Source organism: Mastomys coucha, unplaced genomic scaffold, assembly GCF_008632895.1.
Source record: "Mastomys coucha isolate ucsf_1 unplaced genomic scaffold, UCSF_Mcou_1 pScaffold23, whole genome shotgun sequence".
Lineage (NCBI taxonomy): Eukaryota > Metazoa > Chordata > Mammalia > Rodentia > Muridae > Mastomys > Mastomys coucha.
This window is the reverse complement of record NW_022196906.1, coordinates 69,673,835-69,701,677: the sequence shown is the minus strand read 5'-3', so window position 1 is coordinate 69,701,677 and position 27,843 is coordinate 69,673,835. Positions and strand designations below refer to the sequence as shown.

General features: G+C 39.7%; 1 protein-coding gene across 3 annotated transcripts; it reads right to left on the bottom strand.

Moving 5' to 3' along the window:
* Positions 1 to 5,703: 5,703 nt before the first annotated feature.
* Arpp19 (cAMP regulated phosphoprotein 19) lies at positions 5,704 to 26,491 on the bottom strand. Of its 3 annotated transcripts, none has more exons than XM_031343699.1 (4): positions 26,193 to 26,491; positions 25,954 to 26,008; positions 11,642 to 11,764; positions 5,704 to 7,373 (listed from the first exon to the last, which is right to left on the bottom strand). In XM_031343699.1, exons 1-4 carry the CDS (start codon positions 26,336 to 26,338, stop codon positions 7,203 to 7,205), a joined length of 495 nt encoding a protein of 164 aa, XP_031199559.1. In that variant the 5' UTR covers positions 26,339 to 26,491; the 3' UTR covers positions 5,704 to 7,202. The 3 variants fall into 3 exon arrangements, with proteins under 3 accessions (XP_031199559.1, XP_031199560.1, XP_031199561.1); XM_031343700.1 differs by having other exon boundaries at positions 26,189 to 26,293; XM_031343701.1 differs by lacking the exons at positions 25,954 to 26,008; positions 26,193 to 26,491 and adding an exon at positions 25,576 to 25,686.
* Positions 26,492 to 27,843: the final 1,352 nt, after the last annotated feature.

Here is a 27,843-nt window from a genome sequence, read left to right as displayed (position 1 = left end):
AGAGGCAGAGGCAGAGAGGCAGAGGCAGAGAGGCAGAGGCAGAGAGGCAGAGGCAGAGAGGCAGAGGTAGAGAGGCAGAGGCAGAGGCAGAGGGTTCTCTATAAGTTCAAGGCCAGCCTGGTCTACAGAGCAAATCACAGGCTAACCGGGACTACCCAGAGAAATCCTGTCTGAAAAAATAAAATAAAATAAAAATAAAAAGGCTCACAAGGAGATGTAGTTTGTGATCTGCAGTGAATCATATTAGTCTTCAGAGTTAGAGAAACTGTCAGTCATTACAGACTATAATGTGTGTGTGATAATGGAACTATAAAAACAGGTGTCAAAAACAGAGAAGAGAGTCAGAGGGGAAAATAAAGATGTTGATTGTGAGCCAGGTATGTGGCTTTTGCCTATAATCTCAGCCAAGAGGAAGCTAAGGCAGGGGGGTTGCTACAAGTTTTGAAACCAGCCTGAGCTACATAATGAGTTGTAGGTCAGCCTGGACTGTATAACAAAACCCTGTTTCATAAGTAAGCAAACAGAACTGGGGATGGAGCTAGGCAGGTAAATGTTTCCATAGCATGCACAAAGTCTTGAGTATGATCCTTAGCACCACACAATCAGGTGTGATAATACATACCTCTAATACCAGTACTTGGGAGAAGAAGGCAGGAAGCATCAGAATTCTGTTTAGAGAGAGTCAGGAAGACGGCTGAGACATAAAGTACCTGCTACACAAGCATGGAGAACTAAGTTTGGATCAAGAGCACACATAAAAAGCCAGGTGTGGTGGGATGTGTTTTTTGTCCTTGTGCTGGGAAGGGGAGGGACTGACAAAGATACACAGATCCTGGGAGCTCATGGCTACCCAGTTGAGCCAGTTGATAAACTCCAGGTCCAGAGACTCTCAAAAAATGTAACAAGCGATAGACTTTTGGTCTCTGTATGCACATACACACACACACACACACACACACACACACACACACACACACTTCACAGTCATTCTAGGCTACATAGCAAGTTCATGATAAGCTTTGGGTTACATGAGACTGTCTCAAAAATATTAATCTTATTACTATACACAGTAGAGAATCAAGAAATACTATCCACAGTAAATGAAACTGATTATGCAAAAAGGGGTGAAATTCCATCCCTAATCATACCAATTTGTAGAAGAATCAAAAGCAGTGGTAATGTGCCAGACATGAATGTGCACAACTGCAGTTTCAGCAGTTATTTTGTTTGTATAATTTATTACCACTAGTGTTGGGGGGGGGTTACTGTGGTCCACATGCAGAGGTTGGAGAACAATTTTATGGAGTCGGTTCTATCCATCTATTTTGATGTGGTCCTGGAGGTGAGACTCTGGTTGGCAAACTTACAGGACAAGCACCTTTACTTGCTGAGCTATCTTGCTGCTCCTAGATTTCTTAAAATTAATTGAATTAATTAATTTTGAGGGAAAGGTCTCACTATGTAGGCCTGGTTTACATCAAACTTGGGGGCTATCATTTGCCTCTGCCTCTTGAGGGCTGGGATTACAGGTGTGTACTACCACCGCTGGCAATCTCAGGACTTACAAAACTGAGACAAGAGGATCTCAAATTTGAATTACTGAGTAAGATCCAGTTGATGGTGGTGGTGGTGGTGGTGGTAGTGATGGTGGTGATGGTGGAGGAGGAGGAGGAGGAAGAGGAAGAGGAGGGGGGAGGAGGAGAAGGAGGAGGAGGAGGAGGAGGAGGGGAGGAGGAGGAGAAAGTGGTGGTGGAGGAAGAAGACAATGGTGCTCCAACTTATGGCAGGACCCCACAGAAAAATCACTCTGTGGACAAACTAAGAAGCCAAAACGCTTTTTAAAAACAAAATCCAATAATTTGGTTTTACCAAATGAAGACTCAGGACCTGGGGTGAAAGCCTACCTACCTTGAGAGGCAGAGAAAGCACCTGGTTGACCTTCCTTAAGTCATGTCCCAGAAGGAAAAAGCTAGTTCCCCTCCACTGCCTTAAAAACCCTTCCAACTGAATGTCCCTTTCTACTTTCTGTGTGTCTTATCAACCTCCTGACTCCCTCTCATTCTCTGTATTTTAATATGTTCACTCCCTGTCAAGTGGTTGCTTAACCCACCTCTTGATCTATGATTGACTTTATTCAGTCTTTTTTATAATAAACGGAGAGCTGACTAAAGATGTGTGCTAGGGCTGAACCACACCACAACCAGAAACAGGTTTTTCCAGTACACAATTTCACAGTGTGATCAACACTTTTGGATTAAAGGTGTGTGCAAGGGCCGAGCCACACAACTAGAGATTTCTCTTTTCCCAATACATGATCTCGGAGGTTCACAGTGTGATCAAATATCTTGCAACACTTGTTTATGTGCAGTGACCCACTTCATAGCAGACAGAAAAAGACTCAAAACCAGATTAGTCTCCCAAAACATGTCCTTAGCAATCCACTACTTCCATAATGATTTACCTTCATTTCCATCTCCTCCCAACAGTCAACTGGATTAAAAATCTATCAGGGATTAATCTACTAGGTAAGAGCTCAGGATCACAAGCTCCTCCTCTGAGCACTGCATTCTGTAACATTTCACACCCAAACTCTAAAGGTAATATGAGACTCACAATTTAAAAATGAGTGTTACTAGGTACGGTGGAGTCATTCAACTACTCAGGATCCTGAAGTGTATTTATTACCTGAGCCCAAGACTGAAGAATAGTCACGGCAACCTAAGATCCCCGTGGAAGAAAACCACTGAGGCTTCCGTAGTAATGGATGTGGAAGGGCGTCAGGGTAGGACGGCAATAGTTGGTGGCTACAGTAGTGATCTCAAACATTCTGGCTCACGCCTATAATCCCAACATTCAGAAGGCTGAGCAGGAGGGTTGCCTTATGTCTGAATGCAACTTGGTCTAGTGTTAATTCTGAAGCCAGCCTGGGCTAGAAAGCCTGCTTCAAACAATAAAAAGGCATTAGAGTTTTGGGTATTGGTCACTACCTCCCCGCAAGGGAAAAAATGAGGATTACTTTAGGGTTCTTGAAAACCTAAGTTGGTGGAACCATGCTGGTATTTACAATGAGTGTAGAGGGCCAAATTTAAAAGTAACTGCTTGTCTGCTGTTTTCAACCAACCATCCTTACCAGGCTTGCCATCCAAGTCCTTGCCTTTGTGAGAATGAAGTTTCCTTCACTCAAAATACACTTTTCCTTCTTTCCACCCACTTTCACAGCCACCTGAAAACTCCTGTTCTACCACTCATCATTCTACATTGAAGAACTCATTTCTACAGACTTCCTAGAGCTTTGCCTAGATGGCCTTATGAGGCTGTGGCTCTTTATGTCCAGGGATAACCTTGAACTCCTGATCCTCCTTACTGCCTCCAGATGAAGTTATAGACATGGACACCACATTCACAAACAGGAACTGAACCCAAGGTTCTATGCATGTTAGGCAAGCCTTCTATCAACTAAGGTATATCCTCAGCCCTGTAGACTTCCCAAAACTTTATTTCTGTCTCATCCACCTTTCTGTATTCAATATTAACTGTACCGGAACATTTATACACAAGAAGAATCAACAGCAGGGTTTCATTAACACATTTAAATTAAAACAAAATTCAAGATTACAAATCATTTCTTCATAGTGGCTTAACTTCAGAAAACATACTGGAAAACATTAACAAATAAGACAAAAACTGCATATTAAAATCAATAAAAATTAGGTAGATCCATTTATTTTGGGTGTATTTTACAAGTGTAAGTTTGGACGAGCTATTTGACAAACTTCAGCGTTAACTGCCAACTCTACAGACATCTTTAACAAGAAAAGGCATTTATGTTGGCCCTCTGCATACAGGCAGTGTCCTATTGCATATCAAATAGTGGAGATGCATTGACAGATTTGAGGCCACAATACTAAAAGGAGTTAGATCTCTATTTCTACTGCTATTTAGTTGGATAAATATCATACAAACATACATTTATGAGTGTCACCACCACCAGTCATTTATAGGATGAAACCCAAGGTCTATCTCTTTTGAAGGCTGGAACTAGCATGAGACACCCAGAGGTTGTGATCCCAGTTTCCAAAAGTAGCAGTGACAAGTTGGAGAAAGAGTCTTGGCTTAAGACTGGCAGTCCACGCCAAATGAGATCAAGACGGTGCTTTAGAAAATCTAAGTGAAGTGCTTACAGTGGGCTTCAGGGGTGGACATGGTGAGGGAATTGGGCTACGAAAAAGTAATGAGTCTGATGGTTGGGTGATGTGATGAGGCTATCACAGACAGGGCCTTGGTAACCAACCACTCAGAACAGCTCTTCCCATAGGCTACCTGCTTCTGATCATCAAACACTAAGTTTACAGTTTGGGTTGACAATTCAGCTTTGATAAGACTTGTGATATTCAGATCAAGAATACAAATCTGACTTAGTAATGACTACCACCAATACATACTTAGAGGTATACTTTGGTAACATCATGTAAAAAGAACAATTAATTCTAACTGTGGAAGTAACAAATAGAGGCCTTGTCATGACTGCCTTGAATCGTTTAGACGTATCTCCAGACCAGCAGTGCAAGATTCTAACAACCTGTAGAACTGCAAACATGTCCCCTCCAATCCATCCAAATGCTATTCCAACTAGACACGAGGTACAACTGTCAGTCAGATGTAGCCTTCAAGATGTTTCTTGTATGAGCTACTGAACAAAACACATTTAGGTTTCAGCCAGTTTGCCTTTAGTATTTTCATCAACCTAAATTTACTCAAACTTTAAAATTAGCCATTCCTCAGACACAGCATTGACACAGAGATTAAGCTCATTTCATCAAAATCTTCACTAAATCATGACCAAAGAGCCTGTAAAAGTATGTACAACTGAGCTTTGAAGTAGAACAAAAACTAGGAAAATGTAAAACCTCTCCTCTCTCAAGCACCAATGGAAGCCATGCAGTGATACGAACCAATCCTTAACAGGTCTTTCCTTGTGGAAAATCCTGAGATTTTAAGCACTGCTACTTTATAGAAGGCAGGTTGGTTTAGTGAGGAAATTGACTTTTAAGATAGTAATATTTGGGGCACTTAGTATTATTTCACAGATCCTCAAGTCTTGAGGTAGGTTAAACATCAGTGTCCTATTTTACAAATCAAAACGCAAGCGGGTGTGACTCACTTGTCAGACTAAGTCTGGTGTTCAGGAAGAGCATGATCACTCTTGCCTCAGATTCATTCATCTCAACTTAATGGGGATGGGCTTGCAAATATCCACAGGGCGGGGGTGGGGGGAGACTATCTAGCAATCTTATGATGAATTGCATACATTATGGAATAATTCCTTTGCTTATTACAAATATATTTACATAGAATTAAGCTCTAAAATTAACAATGTGGAGTGTAAGGCATGTTGCTTTTCTGCCTCACGTTGAGTGGAGCAGGACCAATCACTAGTGTGGAGCTATAGGAAAGCAGGTGCACAAATGTAGTCATAATACAAATGATGCCTGGGTTCCGTAGGAGAGTAGGCCTCAGCCTAGCCTAAGACGATGAGGAAAAACTAACTGTGTCAGCTCAGGCTGCTGCTGTTCAATATGCTATAGCCTGATATCCTGGGGGGCTCTAATGATTAATGTGTCCAAATAAAGTCTGCTAATGTTTCCACTAACACATAAACCACAAGTAAAACTAAATTGATATTTTATTAAAATGACACGTATAGGAGATACCTAAATGTTTTAATGAATGTTTTACCTATCACATAAACCATTGTAATTATTAGCCCTATTCTCTTAGTTCATGCTAATTATTTAAAATTATTTAACAGAATTCAGCTTATTCTAGATAAATCTTTTCAACTCCTTGCTTCATTATAAAGTTCCCTTAGGAATAACAGTGTAGTTCTGTGGTACTGTGCTTGCTAAGCACATGTGAGACAGTGGTTTAATTCTCAGCATAACAAAAAACCCTCACAAAAGTTCTTTTATTTAAGCAAGTTTAAAAAGTAAAGATAGACACATACGCTTTTATATAAATGAGATAACCCAATACGAGTCACAGAAGCAAAGTAGGAGGAGAGGTGGGCTGAGAAGACAACAGAAGACAGATAATGCAAGTGGTATACTTTAGCATCCCCGAAGCTGAGTGTGGAAGGAAACAAAGTTTATATAAATTATATGAATTGTAAATTTTTTGTAAGTCAAAATGAAATGTTCTGCATAGAACAAAAGATATGCCTAAGCAACATATCATATTTGTACAAGGCCACTGAAAGTCATGAACATTAGTAACAAGTGAAAAAGCTTAACTCTGTAGCAGGTTGAGTATATTTCAGTTTGGTATTCTAATAAGCTCAAGATTGTAAACTATTCTTATGTAAAAGCAGTAATGGCAGGCAGATTTGTGTAGGAATTCTTGTGCTTCTGGTTGGCACACTGTCTACTTTCTAATATGGTGAAATTAATACAGACATTTGTAAAAGGTTGTGCAAAACTATTATATTTACAAAAATGGCACAAAAGTGAATGCAATAGTCAGTGCACATGCACACCCATTCACGTCTTCAACAAAGAAAGCTGTCCCCACACACTGCAGAACGAGGAAGAGCACTAGCTTCAGTGACAGCTGGTAAGCACTGGAGTCACACAAGTCACACCAGAACGGGCAAATATCGCCCAGGTAAGATGCTCTTGGTAAAGCTGGAACAGCAGGTTTAAGGCCGTCAAGTCCAAGCAGTTACTCAAATCTTTTGCAGCCCATTAACTTGTGTTTGGATTATGTGACTTGTCTTCCAACTTGTGGTCTTAAACTTCTGTCTTACAAAGTTCAAAAGGAAGATACAGAAGAAATCAATACAACAGAGGTTCTATTAAATAGGAGTAACATACAAAGCTGTAACTATGAGGAAGGAAAGAAAGCCAGCGCATTAAAGCTGTAACCCCTGCTACTTGTTGGAGCCAGCCTACACCAGCTAGGTAATATGTACAATTATTGTCACGTCATTTACTTATGTTGCTGTTACATGTCCTTTGCATCAGTGCACTGTGAAACTAACCAAAACCTCTACACATGTATGCTCCCTTACAACAGGAACACACACTACCACTACCTGCAAAGCTGTCAGTCGCAAACAGAGTGAGTGAAAGGAACACAAGTGGGTCAGTAAGGTAGTAAGGAGAAATAAAGGACATTAGAAGACTCATGCAGTTCAGCTTTTTTAATCAGCCAGCCAGCTTGCTAGCAACCAGGGATGGTTTTCGCTGAGGGAGGTCCTGTGGAGTGGGAATGTGGTCACCAGTGACCTCTGTCTTATCCGGGGCTGCAGCAGGAAGCTGCTTATTCTTCATCTTTGCTTTTGCCATGTTGTAGTCCCCAGAATCAAAATACTTTTGCTGAAAACAAAAACAAAAAAATCAAATTAGAGTTTAAAAATACTTTATTACCATTACACTGATTTTGGTTAAAGGGATAACCCTCTAACACTATGATAATACTGTGGTGCTGGAGAAATGGCTGTGACTCTTACAAAGGACCTGGGTTCAATTCCCAGCACCCACACGGCAGCTCAAAACTGTCTATAACTCCTGTTCCAGGGGATCCAACACCCTCATATAGGTATATATGCAGGCAGAACACTAATATACAGTAAATAAATAAATATATACATACATATACATAAATAAATATATAAATACATACCCCATGGTGACAATTTAAGAGCAACCTCAAGATAGTCTACAAGCAAAGCCAGATGAATTTGCTTGAGTTATGCCTTACATCTATCATGTTTAGCTGACTTTTACTGAATGCCTACTGCATGTAAGCTAATGTATCAAGAGCTAGCAAGAGATAAAAATGATCAAGTCAACTGTCATAACAATTTTTAAAACCAGATGCTGTGGTCACTAAAGTCTGGGTTTGGCAAAAGGAAATAATGCAGTGATGAAATGATAGCACAGATGAATAATGACCAGAAAAAATTTCTCAGATTTTGGAGACCCCTAATGTGGTAAAATGAAGCAGCTGGGACTCAGCTTAGTGCTCTGGATGGTCTAGGAATGGCTTACTGGCTGGCTCCTCCTAATTATTCTTTGATAAGCCAGCCAGTGAGCCCTCCCTAGACCAATGGGTCTATGATTAGAAACTACTTTCAGATAGCACTGTACAAGCTTCATATGAAGTAGTAACAATGAAATGTGGGCCAGGTACTTCAGAGGTTGCTGCAGCATCATTTCTGACTGATTCTTTAAAATGGGGATTTTGATGCTCCCAGAATCAAGAAGCTGCTTCTATCTGGGTACGTGTGGCATACCTGGAGTCCCAACACTCAGGAAGTGGAGACATTCAGGACTGACACAAGACCCTCCCCATCTTAAAATGTCTACTTCTTTTTACTGGTTGACATCTGCACAACAAAGCAACCTGACAAATTTCTTACTTGTGTTGCTTAATGTATATAGAAAGAAAGAAATTTAACAGTGCAAATTTAAAAAAAGATTGGTAATATGTGTGTATGTATATACACACACATATTATAAATATACAACATGTATGTATATATACATACACATATAAACAGATATAATTATATCTCCTAATTTAGTGGGTATGTATGACAGAGAGCATGTGTGGAGGTCAGAAGGCAACTTTCAGAAGTTGGTTTGCTCCTTCCACCTCATGAGTCCTGGAGACTGAACTAAGGTTGTCAAGCTTAGAAGCAAGAGCCTTTACCCTGTCATCTTGCAGGCTTAAGCACTGCAATTTCCTCCAATTTAATAAACTCAGTTTCTAACTAGAAGCTATTTTATACTAAGAAAAAGTTAATTATAAAATGATCTCATTTAATTGCATACTGAGACTTGCTGAGGAGAAAAATAATTTAAATTTTACTGTGGCTAGAGTTTAAACGGCAATCAGCAGAACAGACACTGACAGGAGGTGTGAGGAAGGAGACTGATGTTTCTCAGCTTAGGGGCCAATGGACACAGTATAGCAGTGCTATCAGCTGTCTAACAATTTCTAAACTTCTTGAGTTTACAAAAAAAAAAAAAAATCTAAAAGTAGCCATGTATACTAATTACTCCCGATAATCCTCACATTTGGAGTCTCTGTATATAGCAGGAATATCAGTACAAGTTTAAAGCCAGCTTGGGCTACATAGTAAGCTCCAGGCAAGTGTGAGCTATAATGAGATCCTTTCTCAAGCAAAACAAACCTGTAAAAACCTAATAATAAATACTTTACTTACATTAGATCATATAGGAGGCAATCTTAAAAAATCACTCTTCACATGTATTTATTTACTCATTTATTTGAGACAATGTCTTATAAAGCCCAAGCTAGCTTCAAACTCTAACTTGCTATGTAGCAGGGGTGACTGAATTCCTGATCCTCCTTCGTTCTCCCCTAAGTGCTGGCATTACATAAGCGCCCCACCCAACTTCCCATTAACTGAGCAGCACTGATTTTATATATGTAGTCACCTAACATGACAAACTCTAAAGTCATGTTTATTAGAACTGGGTACTTTACAAACCACAAATACTGAAATTCACAGGCTAGACTGTTCAAATCCTTTTTGACTCTGATGGGCTATAAACTCACCATGCATATGGTCTTATTGTTAAAAGCCCAATGAGAATATTATAACATTAATTTTATATTAGCAATGGATACAATATAGAAAATCACCTAATATAGTAACTGAATATAATTCAATCCTCCCAAACAACGCAGAAACTATGTTTCTTAGCTTGTTAACTATAATGATAAAGAAAAATTGAAAGCTAGAACCTTGTGATTTAGACTTTAAAAAATTTTTAGAGTAACAATAAAAGCTTATTCACTGATAGTTTAGGAAATTACAGAATTATTCAAACATTGACACTGCAAATTTTATATAATTATTTGATTCAAGTGTCATTTGCTTCATTTCCAACTATCTTCACATATGATACCAACTTTAAGATACATTATTTCTGCTGTGAAGAAACCATCTCCTAAATACTAATAATGAGTCAAGTGCAAACAGGAATCTGATGCTCAGGATCTTACATGATTATGTCACAGCTGAAAATATACCTAAAGGTTGTGTAAGTAAACAGTATATGCACATTCCTAATGAATGGAGTTCTCACCTTGATGTTTCTTGCTTACATGATACTTGAAATCATGATTTTAAATAACCACATATTATTTTACTTGTGGACTCATTGTAACATTAACTATTTCTCTGATGCCGAACATTAATGTTGCTTCTAATTATAGTAAAAGCTTTAAGAGAGAGAAAAAAAAAAACCCTTCAAATCTGAAAATTTTTTCATCCCTTATACTGAATTATAGCTTACATTAATTTATAAGAAATTAGTCAAATAATATACTTCCATGAATCATGAACCTTTCAAAATTAAGAGTAATGATTTTAATGTTTACACAAAAAAGTAATACATTAGTTACACTCAATTTCATGCTTACCAATAGGAATTATTCTAAATATTTTCTCACTTTGGTTGAATTTAGTAAGATGAAATTTAAATTTTACTAATTTCTACCTTGGAAGTAAACACTTTCTGTTCTAACAGTTATAGTTCCTATTAAATTTCATTACTTAGAAATATGCTAATGTTTTTAAGGTCCTTGAGTTTTGGAATAATTTCCCTACAAGAATCTGTCTAAGAGTACAGAAATTCTGAAATTTTCTATATTTAATATTATTTTCTTTATTTTATTATTTGAAAGATATGTCTTTCATCTTTTAATGTTTAAACTAAACCATGTTATTTGTTGATACCTTTAAAAAAAATCACTGTTGCACTGTTTTGGAGTACATATGTAATTATTGTGTATACCCACAGACTTGTTTTTTTAATATAAATAGCAAATACCAATACACTTAAGGTATTTACTTAAAGAGAAACATAATCTAGCATCTTATATAGTACGTAATTCTCTTTCACATATACTCAATCATTCTCTGATCCTGATATGAGAAAGAACTCAAACATGCTTTAATCCTAATTTTCTAAATTTTTCAAGTAAAAGGAGAGGATATTTAAAAAACAAGTAGCACTACTATTCCTATGCTAAGATATAATGACTTCTACCTCATAAAGTCGGACAAGACTCTGGGAAAAATGTTTTCAGTAATTTGAACTACTAAAATTATGTATAAATTGGATTAAAGGAACTGTGAAGCAAATTAAATGATTTTACAAATGATCATTTCATCCAAATACAAAGGATCATAAGTCTCTGAATGTTCTATTAGACTTGCTTTCAAACAGGCAGGTTTTAATAAGGGTGGTAGGGTAAATACCCATTTCTGGAGAGTGGTTCTTTTTGAGCAGAAGAGGGAAAAGGGGCCACACAGAAAATACAGGGTAGGGTTGAGTTACATCTACATTTACATTTTTACAAAGAAAGAATTCTTTGATATTTTCATCCGTACTATGGTACATAATTAAAATATTTTATAATTTAGTTTAAAACATTACAATTGCCTCTTTTCATACATATTCATTTCATACATGAACCATGTAAAATATTGACAGAGATACATGCACCTGGAAATACAGGAATAAAGACACAGATATTCAACTCAGTTTGTCAGCACACTGAGCTCCCAGGGAAAACGCATGAAGATGACACTCAAGCTACTTACCCCTTTCTGCAATCTTTTCCTTAAAAAATCAGAACCTCCAGGCTTTTGTCCCAAATGAGGATACCTTGCTTTTAATTTTGCTTCTTCAGCTTTCTCTGGACTAGTTACTTTATCTTCCATTTCCTGAAACAATTTCAAGTAAATTATCTCTGTTACAACTGAATTTTTGAAAATAATTCACCTTTTATTACTAGTCTCTGGATTTCGTTGTTGAACGCCAAGCAAAACAGCCTCAAAGAAATCAAGCCCAGGAACCTTTCAAACGCCTCTATCTTTTTTCTCGAATGTCCCATGTGATAGCTCTATTATAGCTGTGATGCATGTATAACACCCCACACACTGGATAAAAATACCGAGATAGCTCAGCTCTCAAGTCTTGCTTGCAGTTACTTTCCAGTCATGTATAATACATTCATAATTAGTCACCTTCTATGGAACTCTTCAGCTCTTTGTCTATATTTAGAGAATTTTCCTAATACTATCAAAAATCTAAAAGATCTTTTTGATTTCCTTATTTAAAAATCACATGATTTTAAACTCCTTAGATTCTTTACTAGACATTAACAACAGTCCAAATACTAGCATATTTTCTCTAAGTAAATCAATTCAGAAGATCTTGATATCTATAATGGTATTTATTTCATCAATCTTCACATCTGGCTGTGTATGAGAACTCATCCCTGTAATTATAGCACCCAGGAATCTGAGGCAGGAAGACTATAGCAAGTTCAAGGCTGGCCTTGAGTGAGAAAGTTCCTGTTTCCCACCAACAAAAGGGGGAAATTCTGTTCATGTCAGAAAGATTACATACTTTTAAGGTTTTGGAGCCTGTTTTCTGAAAAGATTGTTATTAAATTCACCCCCTCCATCCCAGTGCTTAGGATTAAACTTGGGGGCTCATGTATGGTAGTTAAATGTTTCATCACTTATTTATACCACTGGTCTTCTTACTATCTTAAAAATATTTTCTCAAATACCTATCTTGTTTGAGTGTATATTCTTCAAAATGCTATTTTACAGGAAAGAATTTATCATATCATGACAAGAACAATGAATCAAAAATCACAGGTCTCCTGTGATGGGAGGCTAGACAGCTGGCAAGGATACTTTTAGCTATTGGACTCATTTCCCTGAACTGGCAAAATCACACTTTGGCACATTTTGAGTCTTTAAGGTTATTTATGAAGTAAAATAGTAAAATAGAAATGTTAAATCTATAAATGTCAAACCAACTGCTCTTATATAACAAGTAAATAGTTCATCTAGAAATTTTTTAACCTCATGTCTTTCTGTAGACTTTCCTCAAAATTACATTTATATATATTCTATTCACTCTATGTATTATCAATCCTTGACCCTCAACAACTCTCTTAAATCCTACTTTGTCTTAGAGGATTTTGTAGGAAAAGATGCTAATCCCTTTCCATATCCCTACCATTTTCTGCTTCAGATGTCCTATTTTCCCTTTCTAGGCTACAGCTCATCTTCCAGTCTCTTACTGTGGCGATTCACACATATACACCATACAAAATTTACCTGTGTATTCAGCACAGTAAGACTTTAAATAAATAATGATTTTTCCAGCCCTTACATTCAAGAATGGTATGTCCAGAAGTTTAAATGTGAGGTATACAATATAAATCCTGGATACTGTTCAGTGTGTGAGCACGTCAATATGCTGCTTATTATTCTCACAGTTAAAAGCTAAACCTTCACAAGCCCACTACCTCAGCTGGTACTCAATCATAGTCACATGCTCAAGTCTACACCAAAAAATAACTGCAGTACCATTCTTCAAGGAAATTTTTGGTTTTGTTGTGGTTTGTCTTTGAGTCAGGGTTTCCCTGTATCGTTTTGGCTAACCTGGAACTCACTATGAAGACCAACCTGGCCTTGAACTCACAGAAATCCACCTGCCTCTGCCTCCTAAATGCTGGGGAAGATCTTTAAGGAGTTTTTCAAAACTGATTTTTATACATGATTTTTGTCTTAAGAAGATTAGAACGTAGCCAAGTAGGATATGAAATATCCTACTTATGTAAAGCTGGAGACACCAATGCAAAAATAAGGTGCTGGAACCTTAGCGACATCTAGTGGCAGGTTCAGCCTTCACTACACAAATCTACTGCAACCCACTGGCATTCTCAGAGCTGCAGTTTCAAAGCAAAACTAGATTAAAGACCCTATTCTTGGGTTTCCCTGTCCAGTTTGCCCATTTTAGATAAAGCTATTGAAAAGGAGCCACAGTCAACTGCTGGCCTTTACTCCCAGAACTTTCAAACCTTTTGGCCAGATTGGATAAAGGAGCTTGCTACATAAATTGGACAACCTGAGTTTCATCTCTGACTCTGATGGTAAATGGAGAGAACTTAGTCTCCTGACCTTCACAAGTATGCTGTAGCACACATGTACTCCATTCATGCTCATACAAGGAAAAAAAAAAAGAGGCCAGGTTGATCTACATAGTGAGTTCCAGAAGCTACATGTACACAGAGAGGAACTTTCTCATGAAAAAAACAAAACACACTTCTTACAATACCTACTTGAACCTACGAGGCTAAGAGAATTTGAGACTAACGAAATCACATCTCAAATCAAGGAGAGGATAGTGAGAGGAGAGAGGTAAGAGAGGGTGTGAAGGATGGAGGAAGAAGAAAGGGACTCCAATTCTTGAACTTTCTTGCCAATATACAACATTGTTAATAAGTCCTGCTAGTACAATTTTAGATGAATTCAAACTTTGTTTTGTATTCAACAGGAGAAAGAAAGATAGGAAAAGACTGGTTTAAGCTACACTTTAAAATGTAGTTAAGCATTATCAAGACTTCCACAATATTTCTCATGAACTATACAAAAATGTTCTTTTTTTTTTTTTTTTCGAAACAGGGTTTCTCTGTGTTGCCCTGGCTGTCCTGGAACTCACTCTGTAGACCAGGCCTTGAATTCAGAAATCCGCCTGCCTCTGCCTCCCAAGTGCTGGGATTAAAGGCATGTGCCACCACCGCCTGGCTACAAAAATGTTCTTAACCTAGTGTAGATGCAGGACCTTCCATTAAGTAAGTCCAAATTGCTGGACATTCATTAACATTTAACACAGCTATAGATTTGTTTATGGAGACATAAACACAGGGGTGGGGACACTGTGGTGCTGGCATTCAGCCGTTCTGACTATTCCCAACATGATTCCCCAAACAGTATAAACAGAAGGCTAAAACTACATTTCTCAAACTGCATTACTATTAGGTAGCCAATGGTAGCCACAGCAGATGAACAAGTGTGGAAGAAAAGAACCATTCATTCTTCTCTTGATCATGCTGTTACAAAGCAGCAGGCCCCTGTGAGTTCCTACAGTGGGGTATCCACAAACATTCATAGCTCCTGCAGCAGCCACACGGCATTTGGATAGAAGATGGCAGGCTCCACACAGGACTCATTCCTATAGTCAGAGACATTCTTCAATCTCCCCTGCCTCTAAAAACATTTATTTTCCCCCCTTCTGTTCTTCCAACCCCTTCAAGAATTTGTAACCTAGCACCTCAAAACATTTCCTTTCTGTTTGAAACATGTAGCTTTTGTTCTTGTCTAAAAATCAAGTGATAATTTATACTCGTAGTTATGCTAAATCATGTTAGAGGACACAGAATTTGCTAAGATTACAGGTTCTTATACATGAAAGATATTCCCGAACACTTATTGTAGCTAAGAATGAAAACAATCTGTGAAGAAGGGGGGAGGAAAGGCTTGAGAGAAGGAAATATAAAGTAAACACAAACAAAAATAGGTTACATATTCATACATTAAATATTATACCCTGGATGTCTTTTGCAAGGGGGTAAAAACATAAAGGGCCAGGAGTGTAGCCAATGTTAGAGAGCACAGAGGCCCTAGGCTCACAATTTTATCATCTGAGAAGGGAGGGCAGATAACAATAAAGGGCTGGGTGTAGCTTAGTATGGAGCACTGCCAAGAATGGGGAGGGGACCAGGTTCAATTCCAAGTGCTGTAAAACCAAAATCAGACAAAAGAGAAAAACACATTACAGGATAGTATTTTTAAAATGTAAATGTTTATAATTTGGAACAGTCATGATGGCGTATACTGACTGTCAAACTTGAGAGTAACATAATCTTCCAGGCACATCTTTAAGAGTTTGTGAGGGATAGGAGGCAAGATCTAACCTAGATGTTGTCATGGGCTGGGGTCCTAGACTCTAGTTCTAGGGGCTGTATGTGATGCCCTCCTCTGGCTTTCACATGTACACTTAGCACATAACACACACACATACTTACACTAAATATTGGGGGTAAGGGGAAGGAAGAAGGATGAACAACAAAATTCATCTCTGCTTCCTGGCTGTAAGTGCACTGGTTCGTGTTGCCCATACACTGGACTGTATCTTCAACCTCAGAGCAAAGATAAACCTTTGCTTTAAGTTATTTTCTTCAGCTACTGAGTCAGAGCCATGAGAAAAGAAATTAATACAAAAGTGATCACATTCAATTAATAGTTTGATAAACATGCATAAAGTTTTCTTTTTCCTGAAACTCCGCCTATAGACCAGGCTGGCCTTGAACTCACAGAGATAAACCTGCCTTTGCCTTTCAAGTGCTTTAGAGGCATGTACCACCACCAGCATATAATGAAGTTTTAAAGGGGACTAACTAAACAAAATAAAGCATAAAACTTCCAAATTGGTAGTTTAATAGTAGAGAAAGGAAATCAACAGGGGACATTAATGAAACAATAATGGGACTAGATACAACATGCACACTCGCACGCACAATAACAAAGGGACAGAATACAAACATGATGCAATAAAAAAGCAGTAAAGGTGAGATGAAAGGAAAAAAATCCTAAAGTGTTAATGATCACAAAATGGCCTGTGCATTTACATTTGTCTGGAAGCTAGGAGAGACAGTCATGCCTGTAATCTCAGTATTTGAGAGACAGAGCCAAAGGATTGCTGAAAGTTCACAAGCCTGGTTAACAGAGCATGTTCCAGGACAACCTTCTCAAAGGGCCAAAATAAACAAATAAATGAACATATATAAATCCATAACTGGATTTAAAAAAAAAAAAAAAAAAAAAACAAACAAACAAAAAAAAAAAACAAAATAAAACTAGCCACTTACTGAGTAAAATTTAAAAATAAGTGACATAGGCAGAAAATAACACAGGGGAGATAACATATTTGGTAAGTCCTAACCAAATAAGAGCTAGTGCAACTGTATCAATATTGAGTAACACAGATCCTAGACAAAAGTATTATTAGAAATACCATAGCCAGCCAGGTAGATGGAAGTGGCATAGGCCTTTAATCCCAGCAGAAGCAACGGATTTATCATTTGGAGGCCAGCCTGGTCTACAGAAGAGTTCCAAAACAGCTAGGGCTACACAAAGAAACCTTGTCTCAAAAAACAAAACAAAACGAAATACAAAGGCCTTGCTTTCTGTGTAGTTCCCATGGTGGGCATGGAATGGCAAGTGCTATTTACTGGTCCCCAATAATTATAAGGTACAAGCCTGTGCCCTGTATAACGTGCACACAGGTGCCTGATCCTAGAAGGTAGGTCCTAGCACTACAATAGGGTTTGAAGAAAATCACTATTATTTTGTCCTTGAAGAAAACCTAACCAGCATTAGAAGCCCCCTGAGGAAGAGGGCTGTTTTATACAGAATCTGCACTAATCTAAGGACTGGAACCCTTGGAATCTCCACACTGGAGATGACTGGCATGTCAGCAAGGTTTCGGTGATAATTTCTGCTAATTCAACTATGAGCAGTGTCAGAGGCAGAGAAGCTGGTTCTCCTGGCTACTGTGGACTCTACTGCTACAAAGGATAACTTCCGTCTAAATTTAGGCAGACCCTAGAAACTCTGGTCTCTCCTATATTAATCCATGTGAGCAGCTAACAACCTGTTAGGCCAGAAAGAAAAGAGGCTTGAAACCAGAACATTTATGTACCAGGTAGACAACATTAGTTGGGTGTGGTCACAGATACATCTAATTCTGGTCTCAGAGCCAGAGATGGCTGGAGGTGAGCCTGGATAAACTTACTGAGACCCTCCCAAAAGCAGAGAGCATTTATTTAGATTTATTTTATCTTACAAGTACTTGATTTTATAAAAAAGGTCCAAGTAACTGTTTTTACACTTATGTATATATGTTATTGTGGAGGCATGTGCATGTCACAACAATGTCTAAGTGTGGAAGTTCAAGGATAACCTGTAGGAGTCTGTTCTCTCACTCCACAAAACTCAAGTTGTCAGGCTTGGAGGCAAGAATCCTAACACTCCAAGCCATCTCACCAGTGAGTGAGTGAGTAAGTGAATTTATGTGTGAGTGAGTGAGTGAGTGAGTTCTGGGCCAGCCTGGGCAGTGATACTCTGCCTCAAAACAAAAAGAACTATCACAAAGACTGTGTATGTTGTATATATGTACAGACTTAACTTAGTGGTAGACTAAGTGGCGAGCAGGAAGACCTGAGTTTAATCCACAGCAGCAGGTGGGAAAGGACAATAAGCAAAGAAGCTAGTTAAAAGGAAATAAAAAGTGAAAATAGTGAAGACAAAGTAGTAGAGCAACAAAGGGAAGATCCAAGCAGTCCAGGCAAGATTACAAGTCTGAGGACAGCTTAGGCATCCTAGCACTTTCCAGGCCAGCTAGGGCTACAAAATGAGACCATGTTAAAAGCCGGGCATTCAGGGATCCCAGTAGAAGAGTTAGGGGAAAGACTGAAGGAGCTGAAGGGGATTGCAACCCCACAGGAAGAACAACAATATCAACTAACCTGACTCCCCATAGCTCCAAGGGACTAAGCCACCAACCAAAGAGTACTCATGGAGGGACCCATGGCTCCAGCTGCATATGTAGCAGAGGATTCCCTTATCTGTCACCAATGGGAAGGGAAGCTCTTGGTCCTGTGGTGGCTGTGGTGGTTATAGTAGAGCAACAGAGGGAAGAGCCAAGCAGTAGTAGATACCCCAGTGTAAGGGAGAAGCTAGAGTGGTGAGGTGGGAATGGGGGTGGGCGGGTGGGGAAGCACCCTCACAGAAGCAAAGGGGAGGGGGGCTTGAAGGAAGGGGGACAACATTTGAAATGTAAATAAATAAAATAACCAATTAAAAAAAAAAGCTGAGCATATATCTTTAACCACAGGATGTACGAAGTAGAGGTGAGACAATCAAGAGTTCAAGGCCAGGATTTGATAAGTAAAAGAAGCTGGCAGACTTGGTAAAGCCTTTAAAATCCCATCACTCAGGAGGCAGAGGCAGGTGGATTAAGTTCAAGGTCAGCCCAGTCTACAGATGGAGTTCCAAGATAGACAGGGATACACAGAGAAACCCTGTCTCAAAAAAGAAAACAAACAACAACCAACCAAACCAACCCCCAAAGTAAGGGGTCACTTTTCACCAAGCCTAATGACCTGAGTTTGATCCCTGGGTCCCAGATGGGAGGAAGAAAGAACAAACTCCCACAAATTTTTCTCTATTCTGCACATTTACACTGTGATATATTGGTGCAAACACACACCTCACAATCACTCTCTCACTCACTAATAAAATATAATAAAAGCTAAAAAGCTTAAAAAGGAATGTCAAACTCAGGAAGGAAAAGTTTTAAAAATTCAAATCTGATTTTAAATTTTTATTATTTAAAAACTCATAACAGGCTTCATATTTTAGCATGTATGATGAAATAAAGTATTCTTATATAGCTAAGTGGATGATGGTGGAAAGGGCATCAACTGTCTTTCTGTAGTCTTCACATAAAGCAGAACCTAATTTTTATCAAATGTAATCATGAACTAAGATTAACACATGTTTTTGGGAGTTTTATAATTAGAATACATTAGAAACCTTTTGTTACTAGGGTATTAGGTATACACACATAGAAACATTTAAGGGCTGGAGTTTAGTAGCAAAGCAAAATCTAAAATTCCTAAGGTTCTGGGTTCAATAGATCAGTACCGACAATAGCAAAAGACCTTTAAAAATTACTATGTCTGGGACTTGTAGCTCGGTGGTACAGTGCTTGCTTCACATGTGCATGATATGCCCTGGGTTCAATCTCTAGTCCTGGAGGGGAAAGCTAAATGATTATTTTATATTCCAGTAAGCTAAAAATAATTTTATCAAAAACATCATCATTTTCAGCCTGTGGCTAAGTTCCATAGCATGAGCAGCACACTCTGAGCACTCAAGTAAGTCCTCTGCTGGGCACTATGCTCACTAGTGCACTGATGATAAGTAGAATTAACAAAGGCCAACAGACCTTTAAAAATATTGTTAGGAAGGTTCAACTACTGTTACCAATTTTAGAAAATCACTTTTGTCCTGTAAATTCTTACTATTTGGCAATGTTTGGCACTCAATGACAGTAACTGAAAGTCTCCAGAATTCAACTGTTTCCATAAAACCAAATTTTTCTACAAAGGTAGGTTTATCATCAGCCTGAGAATATTTGGTGCAGCAGAAGTAACAGGTTCAGGAAATAAGTTATAAAGTACAAATCTAACAAGCCAGTAGGGCTGGAGATGTAACTCAGTGGCAGAGCACCTACCCAACATGCACTAGGCCCTGGGTTTCAAGCCTAGTATAGATGTGATATAACTGAAGAAAGCCATCAGGAGGTAGGTGTAGTACGAGAATACTCATAGTCCAAATTCATGCTGGACTACAAATTGCATTTAAGGCCAGTCTGGGATAAGAGACTCTGCTGAGCAAATCAAAGAAAGAGAAGCCTGTCTGAATAGAAAAAGAGAACACTATTTAGCCTACCAGAAAGTATAACAAAATAGCTCCAGAAAATACTAAGATTAACTACAATTTTTAAAACTCTGGGTTAAAAAAAAAAACCAAAAAACAATTTATACCTACTGTCAAATACTGATATATAGAAACAGTTATGGGACTGGAGAAATGGCTTGGTGGTTAAAAGCAATGGCTGGTCCAGAAGTTCTGGATTCAACTCCCAGCACCCACATGGTGGCTCAAAACTGTCTGTGACAGGGGATCTGATACACTCCTCTGGCTTTCCGGAGCACCAGCAGCACACATGTACACAGATACATATATGCAAGCAAAACACCCATACACATTAAAACAAACAACAAACAGCCACTAAGAGCTAGGTGTCAGAGGTAAGATTTAAAAAGCCTCCCACGAGGGAGAGAATACCAACCCCCCCACACACACACGTCCTTTCATATGGTTTAATGAGCTTATGATGTCTGAAACTGGAGCAGCCATACTACATTAAGAACTGAGGTGCTAAGAATGGTGGAGCAGCAACAAAGGACATAAACAATGGAAAACTTAGGACGATTCTCCCACTCCTGGGCTAGCTTTCTTTTGTACATTTTTTGCCAAAAGAGAAAAATAACTAACTTCTATTTTGTTTAAAGTGCTATTAATTTTATTTTTGACACATGCAATCAAGCATAATTCTAAATTGATTACAGAAAAGAACATGCAGGATTTAGACACACAAAGACTTGCGCAAGCAGGTTTTGTCTAAGGGTAAAGGAGGCATCAAGAAGAAATTAGAACAATGTGAGCAAGATGACTTAAGGGAGACAGAGCAAGAGAAGGTGATGAAAGGAGGTTGAACATCAAGCTGGTGGTGAGCTTGGACTTCATCCTGTGGCAGACAAATTTACTCTCAGACAGGACTGTCCAAGGTCACCCAGCACGATCCACCCACTTCTAGGCAGCCTTTGAGAGAACTTGCATCCAGAATAGAACTAGAGGTTTTACACTGAAACATTATATTTTACAGTTCCCTTCCTCTTCCACAATTCACTAGGCTTGTTTTTTAATTTTTAAAATTATATTATATATTATACATATACATATATAAATTAAGAATTTATATGAATACACTGTAGCTGTCTTCAGATACACCCGAAGAATGCATTGGATCCAATTACAGTTGGTTGTGAGTCACCATGTGGTTGCTCAGCTGTTAAAGGCTTCGCTTACAACCAAAAATGTATATATATTTTTGAGATAGGGTCTTTCTACATAGTCCTAGCTGCTTCAAAACTCACAACATAGACCAGGGTGGCCTCAAACTCAGAGATTCACCTGCCTCTGCCTCCAGAATACTGAGACATTCAAGGTATGTGCCAGCACACCCTACCCATAATTATTTTTAAGTTTGTGTGCTTTGTATGTATGTCTGTATACTACTCATGTGCCCACAGAGGTCAGAAGAGGACACTAGATCCTCTGGATCTGCAGTTACAGATGGCTATAAGCCACCATGTGGGTGCTGGGAATCAAACCAGATGCTCTCGAAGACCAGCCAGTGATCTTTAACTGAACCATCTCTCCGCCCTGGCCCAGTGTTCTTTTAACACAGTTATTTCAGTTGAGAGCTCTACTTCAGCTAGTTTTTCCTAAGACACTTCACTTAGTTTAATTAGAATAATCTCTAGAAAACTTGCTACTGGCATCTTAAGAAACAAACAACCTAAGCTGCAGCACACATATATACATCATTCAAGCATTTAGTTTTGTTCATATTTTTAAAGTGAGTCAAAGTTAAGGCTTTTGGGCTCACTGGGCTAAGCAGCTCAGGTTGGTCCTGAACTCACATAGCTTCTGCCTCCTGACTACTGGGAATATTAGGTAAACTACTATAGCTAGCTAGAGCTAATTTTAAAATGTTAACTTCAATTCTAAATAATTAAACAACCTCATAGCTTACATTAAAGGAGAACTTAGTCATTGCATGCCCTATGGGATAGTTGACTTTTACAGCTGCTACCATTTCTCAATATATTAGATATTTAGTTTTAGCATAATACCAGCTACAATGAATAATTTATAGATTGACTTTGTTTGGGTTTCTGTTTAAGACTGGTACAAATTAAAGAGAGATATCTGTGTACTTTTATGCTCGCACATATTTAATTATTATCCTAATTAAAAAAGGGCCTATCTGATTTCCTTCTCTTTTTAAATTTTTGCTTTTTAATTTTTTTCCATTGGTCTGTGAATGTCTTCTCTTAATATGAGTGTATACCATTCAGAAGGGGGAGAAGCATTAACCCCATCTTATTTCATGAAGGGTCCAAGTATCTTAAACTTTTAGAGGCAACAAGCTAACCTACTATAAAACCTTAAAAGTATTTTTAGCTGAATACTTATGCTTTAACTGAAAGGTCAACTGGGCACAGAGACAATAATCAACTTTTCAGGTCATGGAACTGCTCTTCCAAACAGAAGAAACAGGTGATTTGGCTCACAGGAACACAGAAATGACTTTGCACATTTTCCTCCTGTTTAAGGATAGTGTTCACGCCACAGGCCCTTACAGTGTACAGCCAATCTTCAATTCAAAAGGGGGCATTACATTTCCCACAACCTCTTACTGGTATTAATGATAGTCCCTAGGCAAAAAGACCTAAAGTAAAGATGCTCAAGGAGGAAAAAAAAGCATATAGAGAAAAAAGTTATCCCTAATATTAGGTATTGTACTAGGCTATTTTAAAAAATAATTTATTTAATTTTATTTTATGTACATTGTTGTTTTTGCCTGCATCATGTCTGTGTGAGGGTGTTGGATCCTGGAGTTATGAGCTGCTGCCATGTGGGTGGTGGGTATTGAACCTGGGACCTCTGGAAGAGCAGACAGCACTTTTAACCACTGGGCCATCTCTCCGACCCTGTATTAGGCTATTTTAGTTAAAAGTATTTATGCTCTAGAAATCCATACTTCAAACTTTAGCAACATATTAACAAGAATTACCCGAAATTATTTTAGCTGGGTGCAGCGAGACTGTAATCCTTGAACTTGGGGGGTTAAGGCCAGAGCACTTCAAGTTAAAGGACAGACAGGACTCCTGAGTGAGCCTCTTCCTAAAAAATAATTAAGCAGGGGCCAGCAAGATGACTCAGTGGGTATGAACTCTAGCCACCAATTCTTACAATCCAAGTTCAATCCAGGAACTCTCATGGTGGAAGCAGAAAACAGACCCCAATAGGCTGTTTTCTGATCTCTATACAAATACCCCCCAACACACAACAAATTGTTTAGAAAGAAAATTATCCACCACACTACTATGTAGCAAATTAAAACTGAGCTTCATTTCAGTGTATTTAAGACAAGATAGACATGGCCTTTGAGTTCCTAAATCCAAAGCAATTATAAACACACCAAAAAGTTTGCAATATGAACAGGTAATATTTAAGATTATTGCTAAGAGAGACTGTAATCCTTAAACTATATGCATTTTTTTGGGACTTCGAAAAATTCTTGTTCAGCTGGGCCTCATGGCACAGGCACAAGCACAGGCTTGTAACCTGAGTCATCTGGTGTCTGTGCCTAGAGGATCCCAAATTCAAGGCCTGGCTTGACTACAAAGTGAGAACAAGGCCAGCCTGGGCAACTTAGTGAAATCATTTCATGGCTGAAAACAGGAAGGTGAGGACCAGCATGGTAATGGATCAAGAGTTTCAGGGCCATCCTCTCTAGGTAGCCTGAGCTACACCAGCCCCTCTCAAAAAGACAAGAGGGGCTGGGTGGACAGTGGTCAGGAAGTGTTTGCTGTGCACGCACATATTATCTCTCTTTCATGCTGTTCTCATGAAAATGGGGGGGAGGGGCCCCAGGAATAGAGCTCAGTGATAAAGCCCTTGCCTAGGCTGTCCCAGAGGCCCCAACTGCAGAAGGAAAGAAGGAAAGAAGGAGGGAAGGAAGAAGGTAGGAAGGAGGGATGAATGGATAAATCTTTCTTTTTGCAAAGTATAATATGACATAATGTTATAACTGTCTACTGTTTTTATTATCCTTGTTTTCCTTCTTTTCACCAGTTAATTTACAATTACTAGCAAAAGAGAACTATGACAATGGAAGAAATAATAGGGGAGCTGGAGAGATGGCTCAGTGGTTAAGAGTGCTCTTCCGAAGATCGTGAGTTCAAATCCCAGCAACCACATGATGGCTCACAACCATCCATAATGAGATCTGCTGCCCTGTTCTGGGGTGTCTGAAGACAGCTACAGTGTATTTACATATAATGAATAAATCTTTTAAAAAAGTATATATAAGCCGGGCGTGGTGGCGCACACCTTTAATCCCAGCACTTGGGAGGCAGAGGCAGGTGGATTTCTGAGTTCGAGGCCAGCCTGGTCTACAGAGTGAGCTCCAGGACAGCCAGGGCTATACAGAGAAACCCTGTCTCGAAAAACCAAAAAAAAAAAAAAAAGTATATATAAAAAAAGAAATAATAGAGAAATAATAAGTTGACATGATCACAGCATATGGAATGAGCAAAAATCACTAATCTAAAGTGCAACATTAAGTATAAGGATTTCATTTAAACAGTTTGGTCTTAATTATCAATTAATAAATTTGGGGACAGGATTTCATTATGTAGCTCCAGCTGGCCTTGAACTCATAGAAATCCTCTTGGTTCTGCCTGAGTACTGGGATTAAAGGCCCAATTTGGTATTTTTTTTGTTTTTTAAGAAAAATTGTTGGGAACCCTCCATTACTTTTCTTTGTTAGCTAACTGACCCCATGTACCCAGGAAGTCAAGACATCCTAATACTTACAATGGAATGGACAGGCACTACCCCCAGATAAACACACAGGCCTCAAACTACTGCTTGCACATTTCCCTTCATCCGAGAAATACAAACGAGCTAACAAAACTATCCTCACGTTTCGAGACTTATCTAAGGCAGTGAAATTTTCTAAAGCTCCAATTTTCGATTTTTCAGTCAAGTGCCACATGCAAACCACGCCAGCTAGCATTCTTTTTTTTTTTTTTTGAGCATAAGTTGGGCTGGGTTTTCGTTTGGGGCCTCACAGCCGTCGTGGGAAGTAGCTACTATTACTGGGACTTTACCAACAAGAAGACTGAAGCCTAAAGGGTTTAGGGAAAAAAAAAAAAAAAAGATCACGAGGCCACACAACTCACAACTCTAATCTAGCCCTGCGTCGCCGCCGCCTGAATGCAGACACCACCTTAAGAGTTCCCTGTAAGCTTACAAGTGGTCCGAACGCTTCCGGAGGGAAAAGGTCCTGAGCAAATAAAAGCCCGCTCTAGAACTTGGGTTCCCAAAAGGGGCCGAGTCCTGGCCGTCTGTTACACTTAGGTGCTACACCGAGGCACGGGAGACGATCGACTAATCTCGACTCGCCGGGGCCCTCCCCAGTTGCGGGAGGAGCTCTCGGCGGAGGGCTCCAGGCCGGCCTCGCTCCCGCGGGCCCGCCAGCCAAGGTTCCCGCCACACCAGGTCCCGTAGGACACCCCGGGTGGTCCCGCAGGACACCCCGGGTCCTCCTGCACACTCACCTTTTGCTCCTCCACCGACGCTGCCTCTGGGACTTCCGCGGACATGGTGCCCCTTCTGCAGAAAAGACGCCGGGAGAAGACAGATTACCGAGAGGCAACACCACTAACCACCTTCTGCTTGCCCTGCTGCCCGCCGGGCCGGCGGCCGCCGCCTTGTGACGACACGGGCCCCGGGCTCCCGCCCACCGTGGCTCCCGCAGCCCAGGCCCGCCAGGCTCCCGCGCCGCGCCCTTACCTACCTATCCCCGCGCCTCCGGCCCTGCGACGCCCGAGCACTTCCTCTTTCCCTCAAAGGTTGCGGCTCGCGCCTCACCTCACTTCCGTCAACGGGCGCACAGTGCTTCCTGGGAATTGTAGTTGATCTGTGGCGCTGTGTTTTCCCCATCACCACGCTCCCTTCCCCCGCCTTCCCAGACTACCCTGACCTATTTAGTCATGTGTTTGCTCTGTGCTCCGCAGTACCTCTGCTTCAGTTTAATCCCATCCACCTTTACTTCCTCTGCTCCTCAACCATGCCCCAGCACAACCTTTTCTTCTTAGACCAGCCTCTTCAAGCTACCACTGCTCTGGAGAGTTCCACAATGAGCACAGCATCATTACACAGGAATTGTGATGACTTCGGTAATGCTACCATCCGTCTTCGTATTAGCCACAGCAGGGAAGAAGCCAATATTTTACTCCCAGACCTTGGTATTTCCTATGCAATAAGTCACTGATGAATCAACTCGGCTTCCATTCCTTGCTCTCCCACAACAGTCAGCTCAAAACACTGATTTTTCAAAACAATGATTTTCTTAACTGTCAAGTCCGTGGCTTCATATTTACTCGCCATTCTACTAAGCATCCTATAGCTGCTGGACATTTGGTTCCAAGAAAATGTCCCTTAGAAATCTGGAGATAAGGCAGCCATATATATTCAGCTAGTGAGAATCAGAACACAGTGGATACAGTTCTGGAGGACAGGGGAATAATCAAACGCTCCGAGTAATTGCATATGAAATGTGGAAGACATCAAGATCAGAGCCAGGCCCTGTGGTGCAGGACTGTAATCCCAGCTGTCTGGGAGACTGAGGCAGAAGTGTGGCAAGTCTATGTTATGCTTAGGTTACAGAGTAAATCAAAGGCCACCTTGGGGAATTTAAGGAGGCCCTGGCACAGTGCTAGAGGGTTTACTTAGCAAGTGCAAATCCCTTCATTCAGTTTCTCCAACACCAGAACAGCACCACCACTACCACCACACACATACACACACACACACACACACACACACACACACACACACACACACACACACACACTCACACAGACACTCTCACACACACACACAGGCACTCACACACACATATACACACACACTCATACACACATACAACATACACACAGACACACACACATACACTCACACACACATACACACATACAGAGAGAGAGAGAGAGAGAGAGAGAGAGAGAGAGAGAGAGAGAGAGAGAGAGAGAGAGAGACACCTTGGAAGTTGGCTCAGTAGCAGATGGATCAGTTGTGAATGTCCCTGAGTTTGACTCCCAGCACCAAATAAACCCAGGATGGTAGTGAATGCTTGTAGTCCTAGGACTGGAGAGGTAGAGGTAGAAGGGTCAAGAAGTTCAAAGTTATCCTCAGCTTGAGTTTGAGGCTAGCCTGGGCTATGTGAGGCCCTGTGTCAAAAATAAACTAAAACAAGACAACAACGATAACAACTACAAAGTCTAAGCCAACACAAAACGTCAGCATGTGTAGAATCTCAGACTGGAAGACTTGGCTGGTACTTCAGTTTGAAAAACAAAAGGATTAAGAGTTCTTGTTGGAGAAGGAAGAAAAGGGTTAGTTAGCCAAGTAACAATTTAAGATAAAGGGGTTTAAGAGGCTAACTC

What these genes read in the sequence shown, in the direction of transcription:
- Arpp19 (XM_031343699.1), bottom strand. Translation starts at nt 26,338, where the DNA reads ATGGGGAAAACACAGCGCCACAGATCAACTACAATTCCCAGGAAGCAC. An exon ending in GGCCGGAGGCGCGGGGATAG is followed by an intron (nt 26,009 to 26,192) that starts GTAGGTAAGGGC and finishes TCTTTTCTGCAG; the next exon opens with AAGGGGCACCATGTCCGCGG. An exon ending in CGTCGGTGGAGGAGCAAAAG is followed by an intron (nt 11,765 to 25,953) that starts GTGAGTGTGCAG and finishes AAATTGTTTCAG; the next exon opens with GAAATGGAAGATAAAGTAAC.